The sequence below is a fragment of the Suncus etruscus genome, chromosome 2, assembly GCF_024139225.1.
Source record: "Suncus etruscus isolate mSunEtr1 chromosome 2, mSunEtr1.pri.cur, whole genome shotgun sequence".
Taxonomy (NCBI): Eukaryota; Metazoa; Chordata; class Mammalia; order Eulipotyphla; family Soricidae; genus Suncus; species Suncus etruscus.
Window position 1 is genome coordinate 104,361,818 of NC_064849.1, and position 22,046 is coordinate 104,383,863.

Below are 22,046 nucleotides of genomic sequence, written 5' to 3' on the forward strand. Positions count from 1 at the left end.
AGATCTTTCATGATTGCTTATGTTAAACCTTGGCAATAATCACCTCTTTACAATTTATGGCTGGCTTTGACCAAGTCTGTATCTATCAATTTATGTATACTAATTCATGCCTATGGAAGAGTGTAAAGAAAGAAATGTCACTTGAAAAGAACAAGTTTTGAGATATTGTTTCATCACACATTGTTTATGTGGCCATAGAAAAACATTTTATTTCTCTGAACCTCAACTGGTAAGGGAGTAGGGGGGAGGGGCTCCTAAATATGTTCAGGGACTGAGTGGGCCAAACAGTTCTTATGTACATCTTAACACACATTCCATGATCCTTGGGAAGGGAGAGGTTCCAGAAATATGTGAGTAATGCTCAGGGGACCAAGAGTTGTCTAGCATTAAATTGGGGTCAATGACAAGCAAAACATACCCCTTAACATTGAACTATCTCCTAGGTTCCTGAACTCCAATTTTTTATTTAATATTATAAAAGAATTAAGTCTCCAAAGGGTGAAATTTGGGCTTTCTGATATATAAACTTCAAGGCAACAATGAAAAGGATATTTACAAAAGGGGAGCATGACAAGGAAGCAAAATATATGGTGCTAGGGATTGATACAATCCTACAAAAAAGTATTAGTATTTTCCTATACTTGTAAGTAAATCTTTGGAAATATAAGCAGATGCAATCAAGTTAAGATGAGATTAAAGACTCAAATGCAGTATAATTGTTTTAATAAAGAAAAGATAAAGATATGGGGAGAAGTTCATGTATACATGAAGGACTCTTCCTTTCATGGTAGTGATGATGCATTTCAAGCCTTTGAACACCAAGGATCGTTAACCATTTTCAGAAGCAAGAGAAGAGAATGGGAGATTTTCTTCTTCAAAGAGCTCTCTCAGAAGGAATAAACTTTGTGGCACTTTATTTTGAGACTCTATTTCCAAGCATGAGAGACAACACATTTCTTTTAGTTTAAAACAAATCAACAGTTTGTGATATGATTTTATGGAAACTCTAATAAACTTAATATAATTGGGTCTGAGCTTTATTTTTATTACTTATTCATTCTATGAATTTGTGTGAAATCACTGAAACTTTACCCAACAATTTAAGGAGACACTTACCTTTCTGTGATCGTTTCTCTGAGGCCACTGGCCACCCCCTTGACAACTGTGCTAGCTTTAGGGGTCAGCACCACCTGAGATATAAAAAACGAGCCCTTCTTTCTTCTCTCTGTGATAGATGCTTGAAGAAACTGGATCAGTTTTTCTGGGTCTGTAGTGTTGGCCCAGGGTGCTGGCATCATCTGCCCAGGCCAGAGAAAGGGCACTTCCAGAGCCACTGGACTATGGTAGAAGACCAACACTTGATACTCCTTCTCCCATAGGTACTGTAGACTAACTTCCTGGGCAAAAATTGCTGGGCACATTTTATTTCCGTAGATGTCTTTCAGCATTTGGACCAGTTTTTCATGGTGGTATTTCTGCATCCCATAGAAATGGTTGAAGTCCAAGAAGACAACCTCCTTGCGGTGATCTGAGAGAAATGCATTGATCTCTTCAAGGCCTTCATTGACTTTGGCACTGAACAAACCATGAGCAAAGTAAAGCTCATTGTCGGGGTCTCTGGGCTTGGTAGAAATTCGAAGATCAAAATAACGGATGCCAGCTCCTAGTTGACCAGTAAAGTTCATCGTCTGAGTGGCTAGCCATTTCCTCATCAGCTTTTTGGCCACGGTGCCAAACACAGAAACAAAATTCTGGACAGTCTCTGGCTGTTCAGGTCCTACTGGAGAAGCTTCATCAATGTAGAAGCTGAAGGAATCATGAGATCCTAGAAGAGTAATAAAGCATAATGTGATTTGATTATAGTCCTTTGCCCTTTCTAACTATTTTCCATATTAAAATGCTCACCTCTTATTCAAATGTAAAGGAACAGCTAAGTAATATTTACCTAGTTCAACTTATTATTAGAATGGTCTTTCTTGTAACCTAGTATAGTATATAGACAACTTCAATAAATAAAATTGATTATCCATTTGATTATTTTTAATTCAAATGTTTTTCTACTTAATTTATTAGGATTTATTAAGATTGACTTTCCACATTGATGTCATAAGTCACCATAAAGCAATTTTATGGGGACTCCCCAGTTCCCAAAGGCCCCAAAGCTTGCTATTTTCCATTTTGTGGGTTGACATTAATCCTAGAAGACTTGCTTCAAAGAATATTAGAATCACAAACAGATTATTTGTATAATAAATATTACCTACATATGTTTCAGAAAGTATAAAGGGATCTAGGAAGGAAGAAAAAAAGGCAAGACAGTAGTATAATTCTGATATAATTAATATCACCTTTCCACTTTGTATTTGGGAAACCGAATTTAGATGAAGCAAATACTTCATACATATTGAATAAAATGTGTTTTTTTTCTTTTTTTTACAAGTTAACACAACTGACAGTATTTAAAATTCGACTAATGGTCTATTTTCCTCACAAATATTTCTTCTCAGCAGTAAAAGCTCTCCTTGGCTTAGATTTCAAATTCAGAAGAACTACTTAAGAATAAAAAGACAGATCCAGAGTAGTTGTTTGGCTTGCAAGAAGCTGATCTGGGTTTTATACCCAGCATCTCATATGGTCCCTGAGCCTGACAGTTGTGATTTCTAAGCATATAGCCAGAAGTAACCCCTGAGAGCCGGTGAGTGTGGCCCCCTCTAAAAAGGACAACCTGTTTATCTTTGACAATGACAAAAGGCAAGACTTATGAATGTAGTGATGAAAATGCACATTATTTGCTTATGATTAAGTGTCATTTAGACAATTATTGTATGCAAAAAGATAAATCACTTTAAGATTAAAGTTATTTTTTTTGAGTTTTCTCATTCTTAAGCATGCATTATCTACAGATTAGGTAAAATCAATTATCCAGTATTTTCCATACATTAGAAAGGAAAGTTTACATCCCTCTGCATCTATTATTTAGACCTTACTGACCCCCTCCCATACTAGCTCTTTTGAGGCACACTCTTATCTAGTTCATTCACTCCCCTGATTGAAAATACACTCACACACACACACACACACACACACACACACAACCCTTCACATTTTCCATGAATATATTAGGCTTTAACTTTGTAAGATTTTTGAAACAATTTTTCAGGGATATATTTATCTTTGTCTATTCCTTACATTTGTGTCTAAACATACATATTTACATATATACATGCTAAGTACACACATAAGTATATATGTCTAACATCAATCACATTTAGGAATCACAAAGGTATTGATTTCAAATAGCATGGTAATCATATAAAATATTTGGAAAATGCTATGATATCCTGAAAATTACAAACTAAATTTTTGAACAGATGGTTATTAGAACTTATAATTTTTAAAAATAATGAAATATAAATGCAAATACAAAGATTTAATTTTTAGTGGTCTGACCTACCTATTTCTGGAAGACAATACAAGAATTATCAACACTTTTTGGATAAGTAAAACTCTAATTTTAGATTTTAGCAAAGGTAATTTTAATAAGAATTTTAACTGTGTATATTGATTGATTGTTGTTCAGCCAGCTGATAGTATAAGTATAAAAAAGATAAACTAGCCATATTATGATTCAGTAGTGATTAAGTATAACTTCAATGAAAGAGTCAAAATATTACTGAGAATAATAATAATTTAAAAATCCAGGATTAAAATATAGATAAATGAATAAAGCCCACAAATAAGGTAAAAGCAGTTACCTTTCAGAAACTTAAAGGAAAGTGGATGAAAGTAATTGGCAATTGACTTTTGCAATTGTCCAAAGATACAATTGGAAGCAAGTACAAAGAAAATTTAATAACGGCTATATTTCTTTTCCACAGTTAGTGCCTTTTTGCACCATGTTCCTGTAATAATATTTTAAAGTAAAGTCACCAATCTTATAACTTCTGTAAAAATGTATTTTAATTTCTAATTAAGTAATTTATTGTTACTTAAGAAAAAAGTGATATTGGAATATAAAGTCAGTCATTCCCAGCTGTGCTCAGGGTTTGCTCCTGGCTCTGTGTGGAAAAATTACTCCTGGTGTGGTTCAGAGAAACATTTGCAATGTGGGGATCAAACCTGGGTTGACCATGTGCAAGGCAAGTTCCCTCCCCATTGTACTAACTCTCTAGTCCCAGAAAAATGAGTGTTTATTATGATTTGGTTTCAGGCATACAATGTTTGAATACTAACCCCTTCACAGTGTCTTCTTCCCATCACCAATCCTTAGTTAACCATTTACCAGTCTGCATTATAAGATATATATCGATATCTATATATAATTTGCATATCATTTATAATAATGTTGTGGATAGGGTTTCATCAGCACCCCCTCCTCGAGGATAAACCATGCTTCCCTCTACAATAAAGGTTGCCGCCTTCTCTCTCTCTCTCTCTCTCTCTCTCTCTCTCTCTTCTCTCTTCTCTCTCTTTCTCTCTCTCTCTCTCTGTGTCTTTGCCTATCCCCTCCCTCTCAAGTGGTATATTTCCTATTGAATATCAGTTCTTATGCTCTTTTTTCTATTGTCTTTGAGCATTTTTTTAATCCCACAATTAAGTTTATTTATATTCTGTATTTGAGAAAGATTTTATGCTAGTTTCATCTCCTCTAACTAACTCCACTCAGAATGATATTCAGATTCTTCCATATAGTAGAAAATGTCATGATTTTAGAACCAAGTAATATACCATTGTGTATATGTACGATAGAGCAAATGTGTTCTTAAGGTTAAAACAAGTTAAAATATAATATATAATATAGTTTATTTATAAATATAACTATATTTATTTATAAATATAAGTTATAATATAATATAATTAGAAAAAATCACTGGTGCCCCATTCCCATTCATTCTACATTACATGCTTCAATGGTATATGCACTGTATCTGGTATAAGATGGTACATGATGAGTGCTTCATACTAAAAAATATTGGAAAATAAAATTTAAATATCAGTAAGTACACTTACCATCCATAAATTTTGTGACAAAATATGTAATGTTGGCTTTCAAAAGAATATCAATTTTTTATTATTTAGAAGTTCCTCTCCCAATATTAATTTTCTAACTTGACCATTGCACTTAAAGAAAATTTGATCACCTTTCAATAATTGAGATATAAAATGTGAATTATTCTTATATCCTGAAAGCCAGGGCATTTTGCCCAAAAAAAGCAGCCCCATTCATGATCTCTTTGCTGGTCTACAACCACATTTTTTCCTAGTCTACTCCTTTGTTTTTATGAGAAGTTAACTTCTCAATTATGTATTTGATTTTTCCTCCCTACCAGGTCAGGTGACGGCTACTCTCATTAAGAATCCAGCTCAAAAAAAAAAAAAAAGAAAGAATCCAGCTCAGTAAAATTTTTTTGTTATGGATTTCATTAAGTGAATTGAACATTCCTTTCTTGCTAACAAGCACTTCATTAGGTTTTTTTCCTCAATCTGTAAAATCATCTCCTCTTTCAGGCAGAAGTGTATCTATTCTTTAAAATTGCTTCTACCACTACTTCATCTCTTGGCATTCACATCAAATCTCCAGAGCACAGACTCAATCTAGTGACTCACTTATAATGAATTGAGTTGCACAATCACTATAGAATTATGTACTACAAAAGATAGTGACTGCCATCTTGCTACCCTCTCCATTGCTGGTTTGACTAACCAGTGGTTCTCAAATGTTTTAAACAGGGGCTAGTTCACTGTCCCTTAGACTGTTGAAGGGTCAGATTATAGTAAAAACAAAAACTATGAGTAAATTTCTATGCACACTGAATATATCTTATTTTGAAGTGAAGAAACAAAACAGGAACAAATACAAAATGTGGCCCATGGGCTATAGTTTGAGGATCACTGGAACCAAACAGCCATGCTGGAAAAGCCATGAGACAAAAAAATTTGAAAAGCTACAACTCAGAACCTATAAGAAGCTAAATCTTACTAACAACCACTAAAAGAATTGAAGCAGGTGATGTCCCATGATTGTAGCCTGAAATAACCAAAGCAAAGAAATCCGGTTAACCTTTCCTAAATTCTTGCTACAAGAAACTGTGTGCTGTTTTAAGCAATTGTTTTAGTGGTTATTTATTAAAATCAATATAAATATACATTATATATTATAATTCATAAAACAATAAAAGCAATCCAAGGAAAAGATGGACAAACACTTCTCTAAAATGATGTGGAGGTGGTTTATATAAATAAGAAATATATTTACTATCACAAACTGGAAATATATACAAAGCAAAACTCAAATGAGGCATAAAGATTTAAAGATGAATGCCCAAGGACTTGGATCTTTGCTGAAAGAGAAAATTTTTTCCAGCCACTGAACGTTCAGCAAGTGAAACATTTGAAAATAACATAACCTTATAAAGAACGTTCTTGAGTTAAAAAAACGTTTTTCCAAGCATCCTCTTGAATCATCAGGAAAAAAGGTCCAGCTTAACCATGGATAGTTAACTTTTCCACATTGAGAAAATATTCAGAGTTCATTAAATTTACAAATGAAATTCAACGCAGTGCTATAGGTTTGATCTCTTCCATTTTCTTCCTAGCTCCATTTTTTCCCTAGATATCTGAGGGACAGGATGAGACTATGGGATTTGAAGAATATTGTCAGTGATCCATCTCAAAGTGAACTAAAGGAAGAACCACATACAATGGTGGTTTTGTGTTTAAATAAATTTGTATTTAAATTTACTGTCAGTGTCGCTATTTTAATGATAAAAAGCAGAGTTTTCTATTGTTAGTAGTTGGTTTTTTTTTTTACTATAATTTGATGTACATAAAATTAACATTAAAAGTACTGACACATTAAAAGACCATGAGATAGGCCTCCTAAGGAAAAAACAACCTACTAAAAACAAAAAAGACAGTAAATGGAAGGGACCCCTGGTTTAATGTTGGTGCAAGAAATTACCATCTATATGGAAATGGTGTAGAAAATTCTTAAAAGTTTCGAACTAGCTAGTCCCGCCCCCCCAATTAGAGGGGGAAACAAGGGAGACACCAGGACCAAAGAGGTGCAAGACTACTATGCAGTAGGCTAGATACAGAGGAGACCACACATCCTAGCTACCCTGGGGGTGAGGGAAGAGGATATGGGTGGTAGGACAAAAACGGAGGTGTAGGGAGGACAATTTGGTGATGGGAATTCCCCCTGATTTTATGTAAATATGTACCTAAAATATCATTGTCAACAATATGTAAGCCACTATGATCAAAAATAAATAAATTAAAAAAAAAAAAAGAAAAGAAATAAAGATAGGAATTCTATATATATGATTCAGCAAAATCTCTCCTAGGCATTTATCTGAAGAAATAAAAAAATAATTAAAAAATTATATCCATATGTTCAAAGCAACATTATTCACAATCAACTATAATTCCCATTGGATGCATATGTACATATATACTTATATAGTAAATACATGTAGTGCATGGTATATGGATTTATATATACTATATAAATACACATATATGCATATATATTATATTATATGTTATATGCTACATATATGTTATATTTTGTTATGTATTACATGTTATATATGCATATATGATATATAGTATAAACCCAATGATATAGCAAAATTAAGCAAATTTATTTCATTATTTGGTTGATTTTCTCTCCTTAATTTTATATGAACTTTTTCTAACATATTAAAATCTTAACCAAAACCAAATAAACTTTCTGTTTTAGGCCATTAAGTATGATGTTAACTCTCTCACCTTATATTCCAATATTGTTGAGATATTTCCTTCTATTCTAACAAAAGTGTACACTCTCACCATTATGAGACAACATATTACTGGAATTACTAGTCACAGTAAGTAGGCAAGAACAAGAATAAGAGATATCCAAGTTGAAAAAGAGATTAAAATACATTACTTGCAATATACACAGAAAACTCAAAAGTTGGGGCTGGAGCAATAGCACAGTAGTAGGGCATTTGCTTTGCACTGCTGTTTGACCCTGTGTTCAAATATTCTGACCTGGGTTCAAATTCCAACATCCTATATGGTTCCCCTGAGCCTGCCAGAATTGGTTTCTGAGCAAAGAGCAAGGAGTAACCTGAAGCCAGGGGTGTGACCCAACCCCCCCCCTCCCAAAGAGAAAACTCAAAAGATGACCAAAAGTTGAATACAAACTAAATCAATAGAGTAAAGTAACAAATTACAAAATTCAATACACAAAAACTGGTTGCAATTTTAGTATGAAAACAAGAAAGTATAATAGGAAAGAATCCAAGGAATCAATGCCAATTTTAATTAAAGTTAATTGAGTACCTAGGAACTTATTTACCATCAGAGTTGAAAGATTTTACATTAAAATCTATGACTATTTAAGAAATAGAAGATCAAGAAAATGAAAATAGAGTCCACATTCATGGGCTAGGAAAAGTAGCATTATAAAGTTTGGTTGAAATAAATAAGCATTTATCTTTGATTCCATGCAAATTTTTAATTATGTTATTTGGAATTTTGGTAGAGATTTCACTGAATCTATATAATCTTTGGAAAGATAAACACTTATAATTTCTTTTTTATTACTTATTATGAACCCAATAAGAGATTGTTTAATGGTGTGAAAGACTTGTCATTCACTTTGACCATATTAAAAATGTAAAAAAATGAGATAGCTTAATGTTATTAAATTCCCTTGAGAACCAGTTTTTGCTTCATAAGTTTTCTACTGATATGACAGAGATTCAAAGGGTAATCAGAAACTTACTTTGAGAAACTCTACACCACTAAAAATGAGAACCTGGAAGAAATTATTGGACTCTTTATAATCTTCCACGGTTGGAAGGAAGAGGATGTAGCATATCTAAACACCCCCATCAACCATTGATGAAATTAAAACAGTAATCAAATGTCTGCCCCAAAACAAAAGCCTAGGCCCAGATTGGATTCACTAATGAATTCTTTCAAAACTGTCCAAGAGGAACTACTACCAATCCTGGCAAGAAACTTTCATGAAATTGAACAAACGGAAACACTTCCAAATAGCTTTTATGAAGCCAACATCACCTTGATACCTAAACCAGACAGAGATGCTACGAAAAAAGAAAAATTACAGACCAATATCGCTGATGAATGCAGATGCATAGATCCTCAACAAAATCCTGGCAAATAGGATTCAATGCCTCATTAAGAAGATCATCCACTACGATCAAGTAGGTTTCATCCCAGGAATGCAAGGATAGTTTAACCATCCATAAATCTATCAACATAATACACAACATCAACAACAAGAAAAATAAAAACCACATGATCATATCAATAGATGCAGAGATAGCATTTGATAAGGTCCAATCACCCATTCTTGATCAAAACTCTCAGCAAGATGGGAATGGAAGGAACCTTTCTCAATATAGTTAAGGCCATCTACCACAAGCCAGTGGCAATATTATCCTCAATGGAGAAAAACTGAAGCCTTCCCTCTAAATTCTGGCACAAGACAAGGCTGTCCTCTCTCACCACTCCTATTCAACATAGCACTGAAAGTACTTGCTATAGCGATTAGGCAAAGAAAAGATATCAAGGAAATCCAGATAGGAAAGAAGAAATCAAGCTCTCACTGTTTGCAGATGGACATGATACTCTACTTAGAAAACCCTAAAGACTCTACCAAAAAGCTTCTAGAAACAATAGACTCATATAGCAAGGTGGCAGGCTACAAAATTAACACACAAAAAGTTTCTCTGTTTCTTTGTGAGTTTTTGCCAGTGGTCTATCAATCTGTTTATTTTTTTCAAAGTAACCAATTTTTGCTTTCATTGATCTTTTGATTTTTTTTTTATTTCCACTTCATTGATTTCTGCTCTAAAGCTTTGTCATTTTTATTCTGCCTACCTATTTTTGGTTCCTTTCATTGGTCATTTTCTAATTTTAAAAGCTGTGTCTTTAAGCTTTTTATGTAGGCCCCTTCTGCCTTTCTGATGTGTGTTACAAACGTATAAATTTTCCTCTTAGTACCTCTTTTGCTATGTCTTCATAAATTCTGATAATTTGTGTCTTCATTGTCATTTGTTTCCAGGTATGTTTTTGTTTTCCTCTTCGATTTCATCTCTGACCCACTGGTTGTTCAATAGTGAGATGTTTAGTTTCCAGGTGTTAACGTTTTTCTTCAGTGTCCCTTTGTTCTCTTCTAATTTCATTGCCTTGTGATCTGAAATGTTAGGGTGTACAATGTCTATTCTCTTGACTTTATGGAGATACATCTTATGGCCAGCATATGGTATATCCTGGAGAATAACTCTTGTGCCACTGGAGAAAAATGTGTATCCAGTTTTCTGGGAATAGAGTGTCATATATATGTATATATAAGTATATATATATAAGTATATATATATACATATATACCTAATAGTCCACTTTTATCTTTTTATCTTTTCACAGCTAGTAAAAATACATTATAGAACAAATAAGCTTAAAATAGACATTATAAAGACAATCTCATTCACATTAGTTTCACACTAACTCCATCATGATGTTTAAATATATTTTTAAAATAGAATTAAAAGTAGTATTACTTAATTGGTTATTCAAAGTTAAAATTCGGATCACCAATTTTTAGGTCTTATTCTTCCCTAAATACTTAATTTTAAGATTCAATGTTTAATAATAAGCTTTACCTCAAAATATAGCTATAGTACCAAAATTACTCTGGTTCTTTAATTCTGTTAAAATTATTTTATAATTTCCTCATGAACTATGAATTTGTTATTTAGTAAATATTTATAGTTTCCTAGGAAGTTGCTTATTAGTTTTTCTAATTTAATTGCATTTCTCTCAAGGAGCATGCTCTGATAAAATAATTCATTTACATTTATTAAGAAATTTTATTTGGCAAATTTTCATGTGAGGTTAAAATAAAATTTTATTCCACTAGTACTGAAAGTTCCATAAACACTAATTAAACTAATTTAATGAGTAATAATGTTTAAATGTTCAAAATCTCTATAGTTTAAGCTTATTTGTTCTATGATTACTGAGAAAAAATTTGACATATAACTATTATGAGATTTATTCATTTTTAATGCTTCAGTTGTTTTGCTTTATATATAAATGAACTATTATTGAGTCCATAAATATTTGTAATTTTGTCTACTGTATCTACTAATATCTTTAGTTTATATTATTCCTCTTTACTCTGAGTAATATATCTTGTTCTAGATATTAATATGAAAGACATTTTTGTCCTTTTTCTTTTAGTTTTATTTTTATGTGTAAAGTTGGTTTCCTATAGACAGAATATCATTTGAATATACTTTTTTATTTAGTCTGACAATCTCTGCCTTTAGATTTGTTTAGACCACTAACATTTAAGTAATTATTCATAAATTAGGTAAATTGCTGCTATAAATTTACTAATTACCTTGTCTTTTCCTTATTATTCTTATTTATTCTTCTTTTGACTAAATTGAACATTCTTGGTATTCCCTTTTATTTTCACTTTATTTTTACTTTATTGGCTTTTTTACTTTCTATTATTTTTCTACTAAGAACATTTCTTCTATGAACATAAGATTCTTTTCTATATAAACTCTAATATCACTTTGTAAATTATTTTCATACAGTGGATAATGATGCTGGAAGTTTTATTTTTAACTAACTATTCAGTAAGTCAGTTGACATTACATGAAATACTTGAAATTTAATTTTTAAAATAATTTTCATTATAACCAAAGTAAATTACAAATATTTCATGTAAAAAATTCACTCCTGGCTTGGGATGCTAGGGGGTCGAAATACAGTCCGTCCTAGGTTAGTGTGGTACAAGGCAAACGCCTACCGCTTACGCTACCACTCTGGCCCCAAGGAAAAAGCTTGTATAGAGCTTGGCATCACAAGGTACTATCTTAAACTAAATTCAAATTATCTTTTTCTTGGTTGCTTTGAACAACATCAAAATTAGAGCTATTTTCTCTTGACATATAGACCACGGAGCTTGCTTATAATAATTTATGTATGGAAAAAACATGTTTTCTTCTCATTTCCTGTACCACATATGTTACGTGGCACAGTGTTAATGTTTACAAAATTCCCACTTCAAAAGATCCGGTTTTCTGAATATTTAATATTTTGATACCTTTTGTAATAGTGAAATCAATACCACAGGAATGAGAGAACTTTTGAATCTTTTATCTGTGAACCCAAAGATGTCTCTCTTTTCTTTTCTTTTTTTCTTTTTTTTTTTTTTTTGTTGCTGTTGTTGTTTTTGGATCACGCCCGGCAGTGCTCAGGGGTTACTCCTGGCTCTATGCTCAGAAGTCGCTCCTGCCAGGCTCAGGGGACCATAAGGGATGCTGGGATTCGAACCACCGTCCTTCTGAATGCAAGGCAAACACTTTACCTCCATGCTATCTCTCTGGCCCCCCCAAAGATGTCTCTTGAACAAGCAATTAAAAGAACAGAATTAGGTTTTGAGGCCCTTTTCTAAGGTGGGGCATGGGCATGGGGGCATGGTTTCCATTTTCTGTGGGAAAGGATAAAGTACAAACTAAAGTTTATTCTCTTCTCTTTATAAATCTATTCTTTGTCTGTTTTATAACTCTAGTAGTCCTTCCTCTTTGAAAAAAAAATCTTAATCATGATAGTTTGCACTTTGCCTGTGAACCTCCTCCTTACTCCTCAGTAATCATTACTGATTGTATAACTAACACTTTTTATGTTCATTATATACTTCTACTTTTGTATCTTATTCTGTCTTCTACATATTTTTCCTTAATCTTAAACTAGATCATAAGTTTCCTAAAATAAAGTTATATATGCCTCCTAATTTTCTGTACCAACTACTGTATTCATATTTATTAATATAAACTATTTTATTCAAGCCAATGGGTTAAAAGTATCTACATGGAATATGCTATAAAAACTAATAACATGTACTACTAATAATTTTTATGTACTAAGTCCATTATTAGTCCTTTTTTCCTTTATCATTTCTGCTCAAATTTCTCAGAAAGTGGTCTATATAGCCTGAGTTTATATGACATGGTTCGATCTTTTGTTGGTGGGAGCTGGGGGGTGCTGTCTCACTTCTGGTAGTGTTTAGGGTGGCATATAGAGTACCAGAGTCTACCACATTCACTCCAAACCTTAACCCCTCTACTATCTCTCCAATCCTGTTTCCATCTTTAACCCACAATACCTAAGGTACAGAAGACGAAAATCACAATACTAAATTCAAAACTGGTAACTAAAACATGGGCATCTTCTGAGTTAGTCTGTATTTCTTCAATGATACTTTCTCAGAATACTGATTTGCCAGGGTTTTTTTTTTTTTTTTCTTTGTTTCAGTGTATTGGATCCCTAATGGCAGTACCTTGTGTGGATCCTGGCCTTTATCTATCTAAGATAAATTTGGACTGTGGTTTTCTGGTAGTACTTAAAATAAATGAAACCCACTCTTGGTTTTTTACTACAATCATATAGAAGTAAATATGTTGATTATAAAAACAAAATTAAAATTTTAGGGGGGAAGAATTGGACACCCACGTCAAGGATCATTTCTGATGGTGAAGGGGGATTATATGCAGTGCAAATTGGTCAAGTTTAAGGGAAATAAATGCTTACACCCCTATGCTAAATCTTTTTTTTTTTTTTTTTTTTTTTTGGGTCACACCCGGCGGTGCTCAGGGGTTACTCCTGGCTGTCTGCTCAGAAATAGCTCCTGGCAGGCTCAGGGGACCATATGGGACACCGGGATTCGAACCAACCACCTTTGGTCCTGGATCGGCTGCTTGCAAGGCAAACACCGCTGTGCTATCTCTCCGGGCCCCCTATGCTAAATCTTAAATCACTTTACTTGATTTAGAGTCAATGGGTTTGCTCCAAATGTAGCAGCAGGATACTATGACAGAAAAATTAATTATAGGTTATTATTTGACAGTAAATCTTATAATTAATGCCATTTTTCTTTGTCCTGTTAATTAAACTGATCAGTTACTTGGATTTTTTTGATTTAGAAAGATTAAATTTAGGAGAATAAAAATCACGTTTTATACCCAGCACATACTCTTGTCTCAGTCATCCTCTAATTGAAAATTCTTCATTATATTTTTATATGTGTAGTTCACATGATCTGATAAACGTATAAAAAATGCATTTTGAAATTTTAAACCTGACACCTCACACATCAAAATGAATCCTCCTGTGAAATCATCAAAACAATCACGCTGAGATTTCTTAGATCAAACTTTATCTCTTGTATCATGTAAAGTCTTCTTTCTCTTTACATCTCAGACACACTAAGCTGAAGCCAAGAAGGTTGGTTTTCCTTACTTCCTTCTTTTAAATCAGGAATTCAGATGCAAAATTTGCGAAACATAATTACACTGATAGCTTCCCAGAAGAGAAGCTCAATTTACATCCCAAATTCTTTAAACTTGCTGGGTTATTTTCTTAAGTCGATGGATGCACTGACGGTGGATCCTATAAAAGTAGCAGACAAGGGGCAGACAAGAGCATCTATGCCAGCTGTGACCTTGGGTAAAAATATTAAGCCTCTTTTTCAAATGAGTCTCTTTATAAGCACTATCAGTAGGATTGCCATGAAAATAATTAAAAGAGAAATAGTTGAGTTCCAAATTACTTCTAAATCAGCACAGTCATGCATTTTCCCTTTGAAGCATCTGTCAGGACCCTCCTTCTCAGCAGAAAGTCAAATGGACTTATGCTCCCAGGGCTTGCAGTGCTGCTAGTCTGAGCCAAAAATAACAGCATTGCCCACTTCTGTGCCTAGCAATCCAACACTGGTGAGAGCAGCATCCAAGAAATGGGAAAGTCCTAGACCAGGAAGGATCTGTATTAGAATTAGAAAGATATTATGGGGAAAATCAGTGGAGTTGTAATATTTGCCAAGTAATTAGAAAACATTATACCCAATCTGCTGTCTTAGCTCAGTGGTTCCTAGCCAGCAGTCATTTTCAGCCAAGGTCTCTTTGAAAGCAGGTGGAATCTTGTGCACTTTTGGAGGGCTACAAGTAGCATTTACTGAGAATTGTCTGAACATACTGCGAAGACAACTCCCACATTAAAAAAAAATCATATTATCAGTTTTAACAGGGCTGAGAAAGCCTGCTTAAAATGGAAACCATTCAGACTAAAATAACTTCCAAAACTCTGGAGATAAATAATAGTCCAAGCAGAAAGTGATAATAAATCCCAGATACATACAATCATTAAGGCTGTTTTTTTAAATGCTAGTAAACATAGAGAACTTGTGGGTATTGTTAAGTTTTTATTAAATCTGTCTGAGATAAGGCATAATATTCTAAACTTAGATAAAGTTCCCTCTTACTTCTGTTTCTACAACCACATTTTGAATAGTAAGTCATTTAACATATATTGTTAACATTAATTTCTTTTTGCTTATCAGCTACCTTGGCCTTTTCTCTTCATTCCCTATGCTCCCTCACTTCCATTCTATTAATTTTCTTTATGTCTCTGTCTATCTGTCTATCTCTCTCCCTTTCTCTCTCCCTCTCTCACTCAGAGATATAATTCAGAAAGTATGATTCCAAGTTGGGAGATGATACAGTTCCATGTAATGGAATAATGATGAAATACTGTACTGAGCCACAAAGAATTAGTTTTAATTAATTCCTCCTTATACATTAAAATTCCTTTAATTGAATGTTAATAATAAAGCATTTATATTGATCATTTTGAGGCCAGTTATTTATTAATGCTCATTTGAACGTCAGACACCTTAATCAATAAGCCAAACACGAGTTCCTGGCCAAGGACAAGGCAACAACAGACCTGAGCACAAGGAAGTCTCAGCCCTCTTCTCTTGGTGGACCCAGATGCTCCCTTTCAAATGGCTATATTTCTAGATATATTATGACCACTCTACCAGATGCCCTGAGTCAGGAGAAAGACGAATCAAAGAAGATAAATAAAAATGATGTGAAGTAGTATCCATGAAAGAAGCATAGCAAAGATAAGAAAGGAGAAAAAGACATTTTAAAAAACATCTTGGCTTTGGCCATTTTAGCAGAACACTGAAAGGAGCTCAGAAAGGACTTGTTTGTTGGTAAATAATCTGGGAACACACAAGAAGAAAAACCTATTTCTGAAACTCTGTTATGCCTCAACTCTAAATGACAAGTCCAAAACCTCCTGTACCTGAAAGAGAGATAGTGATTTATCTAAGATGAAAAATAAGAAAATTTGCCTTACAAAGCAGATTATCTCTCATTTTCTGCCCACCGTGATTTTTCAGAGACTAAAAGAAATAAGAGTCGGAGGTGACTTTCACAACATGCAACTCTGGGTTCTCAGGCCACTCGGGATTTGATGCTTGACTCCAGCCACACAGGTCTCCTGCTTGTCAAAAATACTAAATTTATTCCAACTTAGCCCCTGCACTTGCTAGTCCCATTGCCTGCAAGCTTCTGCCCCTAGTACTTTGGATGACTGGCACCTTTTCATTAAAGTCTCAACTTAAATGTCATCTTAACTAAATCTGTTGCCTAAAGTAATTATCCACCTATCCTTGCTGTCTCTCATTCAGTATCACATGGTTATGTTTCCTTTTCTTCATAGTATTTATCCCTAGCTTTAAATTTCATTTTATTTCATTGTTTATTATCTCTTCTTCCTCACAATAGAACTCAAATTTTAGGAGAACAAAAATACAATTAATCTTGTTCACTTTTGTATCTCCAACAAAAGGCACATGAATTGGCACATAAAAGATGTACAATAAATATGTTATATGAAATATCTTTTCATCTCTTTAGACCTTAAGATACTCATCTATTAATGGGACTCATATAATATATTTATAAAATTACCATAAAGTCATGGTAACCACTAGCCATGGGTTACAGAAAATAGTGAATAAATTCATTTGTCTCTATTGATTACTATTTCTGCATTATGAACTCTGAACACAAAGAATCTGGTACATAATTTGTTGCCATTAGTAGCCTGAAAGGCAATTGCATTAAGACATAAGATCTATTTTTAAGGGCCGGGCGGTGGCGCTAAAGGTAAGGTGCCTGCCTTGCCTGCGCTAACCTTGGACGGACCGCGGTTCGATCCCCCGGTGTCCCATATGGTCCCCCAAGCCAGGAGCAACTTCTGAGCACATAGCCAGGAGTAACCCCTGAGCATTACTGGGTGTGGCCCAAAAACCAAAAAAAAAAAAAAAGACCTATTTTTAAAATAAGTTTTTAGAACCTCTCAGTTAAAATATTGATACATCTAGAAGTACTTTAGATAGATAATCAATATGTTGTGAAGATCTGTCTTTTTCTTTTCTGCTATAAATGCCCTTTTAACATCAAGCTCTACTGGTTTTAGAAGAATATTCCTTAAATACCTGCTATAATAGGCTCTTTCCACCAGTGTTGGGTCTTCCCCTGATAAGACCAGAACCTACACAGTTCTCCCAACTCAGCACTTTTAGGGTTTTAGGTATAAGAAAATTTATTATATAATCATTACTTCTTTTTCTTCCCCCAATAGTTGGATCTTTGCAAAAGATCCCTAACACTAAGCATTAACAACAGCCATTGAGAAATAAAGATGACTGTCATAGTTAGGCAACAAGTAACATAAGGATAGAAAAAGGAGCTGAGAAAGGAGATGCTATTGCCACCCAGTCAATCCCGTTTTCCCACTCCTCTGTAGGAGTAGAAAAGACTTAAAAAAATAATCACACCTTTTTCTCGGCTCTCCACTAGAGCAGCAATATAGAAACTAACCCTAGATTTGGGGTCAATCTCTTCTAACTATAGGAGATGCTCTGGTAAATCACAAAGGACAAAATGAATTTTCAGGGGAAAGAGGAAGAATATTAGATAAGTCCAAATCCATACAACTAAACCAACTGGTCTGAAAGGAAAAAAATACCCACCACAATTGTGTTTTCCATCTCAGAAGAAAACAAATAGAAAATGTGGCAAATAAACAGTTCAATGATTACATTCCCTTAGTTTTGAGAGCCAGGTTTCTGAAACCTATTTAGCTTTGTTCTTGTATGTATGTCAATACTGGCTTTCCTTTTAAATTATAAAAATCTAAAATAACACATTACCCTTAATCATGTTTGTGCTACAGAAAGAATCTCTTCTTGAAATATAAGTCTTTGATCTGAAATCCCTGACAAATCACCACTTCTTGCCAACAGCTGGATCTTTGCTTATCAAAGAAGTGTTTGAGGCAAGGGTATTATTTATTTCATGGTCTTAGTTCCAATATTTCTTTTCCTTCCTCCATCTTTGGGATTTGAGACTCAGCTGTGAAGAGAACATCACACCTCAGTCAGCTTTTCAATCTCACAGTAGAGCTAAGTAATGTCTGTAAGTGAGTGCACAGTTTGTAGATACATACAGACAGGCTTTTAAAACACTAGAACATAGACATCACTATTGGACATAACATGACATTTGGTCCAATAAATATAAGAACACACACATATTATGTACCATATAAAAGTTTTAATTCCAAAACTACTCTATTACAAATCAATTTCTTCCAATCACCACTATGGTTTAGATAGGTAGGTATCTGCTTGATATATATTATAAGTAAAATAGTATGCAGTGGTTTTCAAAACATATTATTAGACCACCAATTAGTATGTATTTAATGAGAACCTAAAAGTCTACCAAATAAAAAAAAAATAGAATGTGAAAAGTAATGCACTTTAATTGAGGGAAGGACAGGAAGAGGGTTGCCTCCTAAGCAGTGCTTGTTGGGACTCAGTGGCCATTTCTGGAAATATTTGGCCAGCTAGCCCATGGTTCAATTCTCTGAACTCAGAATGTAGTGCTACTAACCTCAGTAGTACTTAGATGTCTCTACACCCAGCAGTGTATGGGAGGCTGTGTGGTACAAGGATTTACACTTGGATACTGCCTCTAAACACTGAGGTGTCTTCCTGACCCTCAAATAATTATTTTAAGAAAAATATTTTTTGTAAAGTCGTATTACTCTGCCAAGTTATTTCTAATATCTACCGGTAGAAGCTGTTTATATTGAATTTGTAGTTAATAAATTCAATATATTTCAAATATATATTTCATTTAAGAATATTCACTTTCGGGCCCTGAGAGATAGCACAGTGGCGTTTGCTATGCAAGCAGCTGATCCAGGACCAAAGGTGGTTGGTTCGAATCCCGGTGTCCCATATGGTCCCCCGTGCCTGCCAGGAGCTATTTCTGAGCAGACAGCCAGGAATAACCCCTGAGCACCGCCGGGTGTGGCCCAAAAACAAAAAAAAAAAAAAAAAAAAAAAAAAGAATATTCACTTTTGGTCTCTTTAAAAATAAAGAGACTTATTTTTGGTTTCTTTAGGAATAAAAGAAAAATAATAATTTGTCATGACAACCAGTCATTTTTCAAGACTTTAGACTAAGATGAGAAGTAAACCAAACCAAAAATGATTATACTAAATCTTGTCATTTATTGTATTATGTTCTTTAGAATGAGAGCTTAATTTGGGAATTCTCTATTACACAATATTATAAATACTTGTTATTAATATAATTTATTTTGGCGATGGGTGGTGTTCTGTTTATAACTGAAACCCAACTACAAACACGCTTGTAATCATGGGGCTTAAATAAAAAATTATATTTAAAAAAAATGGGGGCCGGAGAGATAGCATGGAGGTAAAGCGTTTGCCTTTCATGCAGGAGGTCATCGGTTCGAATCCCGGCGTCCCATATGGTCCCCCGTGCCTGCCAGGAGCAATTTCTGAGCCTGGAGCCAGGAATAACCCCTGAGCACTGCCGGGTGTGACCCAAAAATCACAAAAAAAAAAAAAAAAAAAATGAAAGAAAAAAAAGAAAGTCAAGTAGATACTTTGCAAATGAATGTGTTCAATATTACTTCATGTGAATCATAAACTTTGCAGAACATAATAACGGGGTTGTTGTGTGTTTTTTGTTATGTTTTTTCTTTTTCCACCTTTTTTCTTTTCAAATTGTTATTTATAATCACTAGACAGACTCCTCCTGGGTTTTTTTTATTTGTTTTGTTTTAGTTTATTTTTCTTTCTTCTTTTTTTTTCCTTTTCTTTCTTTTCAAACGGAACCACATAGCTTGAATCATCTTGTTCTGCCTCATAAATTGAGGGGAAAAATGGATGGTACCAGAACCAAACAGTCATATGAACATTGAGTAGAAATAAAAAATGATTAGACTTAAACACCAAACCCAAAGTCAACAACAGAATCGATACCCAAACCCAAAGTCAACAACAGAATCGATACCCAATCTTCAACAAGCTATACACAGAGGGGACCAGTTATACTAGCAGTCTGGGGGGCAAAAGAGTAAAATGCTGGGAACAGGGGTGGAGGGAGGACGACACTGCTGGTGGGAATACCTCTGATATAATGTCACAATGTACCTTAAATAATAGTGTGAAAAATTTGTAATTCACGTTGGTCACAATAAAAATGATTACAAAATAAATAAATAAATAAATAAATAAATGAATAGAGCTGAGAGGCCTCTGCTTTATGATATTTAAAATAAAAAGACCCAGAGAACACTACCAATACTTTACTTCTAACAGTCAGTATATTTGAATTTCTGTATGTTTAGTTTTGCTGAAAATTACTACCAAAAATTTCCAGATATAGATTTTTTGTATTTATAATTGATAGTAATTATTCTACTCATGACGTAGAGAAGAGTTTTCAAACTTCTACTAGTATAATTGGTCTTTGAATATCATAAGAGTGTGCATTTTAAATATGGTAACTTAATTTTTTTAAGTCCTGCTACAAGAGAAACATAAAATCATAAGTTTTTAAAATTTAACATCATTGTTATTATACATGTTATTTCAAGCACTGGTGATTTACAATGCTTCTAATACCTGAAATAATATATAATAGCAATAATAATAATAATAATAATAATAATAATAATGCACAGTTGAGCTAATAAGAAAATGAGAAAAAATCTAATGGCTAAATCAAAGAGCAAATAAATACAGTATGGTAAGTGAACCCCAAAGTCTTTGATGTCCTGATAACATCTACTAATAGAAAAATGAGGGCAATGTGATTTTACAGATACCAGAAGAAAGACTTAAACAAACAATACTTATGTAAAACTATGATTCATAGAGGTCCATAAGACTATGTAGTCACTAACAGCAAGTCTTCCTTGGGCAAGGTAAATTGGCAAGCCCATTTTTGTGTCTTGACATTTTCTCCAGATTAAGGGGTAGGGTAAGAATTATCTCTAATGGGAAAGTGGATATATTCAATTAATGACATATACTATGGACTTTAGTTATATTGGTAATCTTTTATGTATTATCTTATCCTATATAGTGAGTTTAAAATGTATTATATTATTTATAGATATAAATGTCAATATTGTACAATTTTAATAAGTCAAAACAAAACTAAAATAGCTTTTTTCAGCTTAAAAATCATTTAAGGTACAACTATTTAATAATTAAAATTAGAAGTCTACAAGGCTGGACCTAGGTTCGATCCTTGGTAACCCAGATGGTCTCTCATGCTCTCCAAAAGTGATCCTTGATCATAGAGCCAGGAATAAGCCCTAAATTAGATTGATATGCTCCCCCCCCCAAAAAAAACAAAAAACAACAACGACAAAAATTTTAATTAGAATTCCAGTCTTTCAATTCTTAATCCCCTGCTTTTCTACATTTTAAGATAGGACATTTTTTCTTAGAAAATCCTAGACATTTTACACTTTATTTGAGGACCTTGCTGAGACTAGTTTTAAGAAAAAAATCACTTCGAGGAGGTCTTATTTAATATAAATATTCTGTAGGCTCTTGAGAATACTCCAAGACAGACGTCCCACTTGCTATAGCCTTGAATAAAACATCTATCTTCAGTAGAAACTTTTTAAAATCTATCAACACATATTTCCTGTATTTAAGCCATAATTTATTGACAGATACCTGCTTTCTTTAACCATTCACTTCATACTGACTTTATGCTTTTTTGAATTCCTAGAGCACTTATTGTCCTTAATTACTTGGA

The 22,046-nt window shown here is 33.5% G+C and overlaps 1 protein-coding gene across 1 annotated transcript in view; it reads right to left on the reverse strand.

Moving 5' to 3' along the window:
- PLCXD3 (phosphatidylinositol specific phospholipase C X domain containing 3) overlaps positions 1-22,046 on the reverse strand; it is a 153,506-nt gene that overhangs the window by 53,633 nt on the left and 77,827 nt on the right. Inside the window, exon 2 of the mRNA XM_049767694.1 lies at positions 1,117-1,825. Coding sequence (XP_049623651.1) covers positions 1,117-1,825 — 709 coding nt within the window. The remainder of the gene's footprint in view (positions 1-1,116; positions 1,826-22,046) is intronic.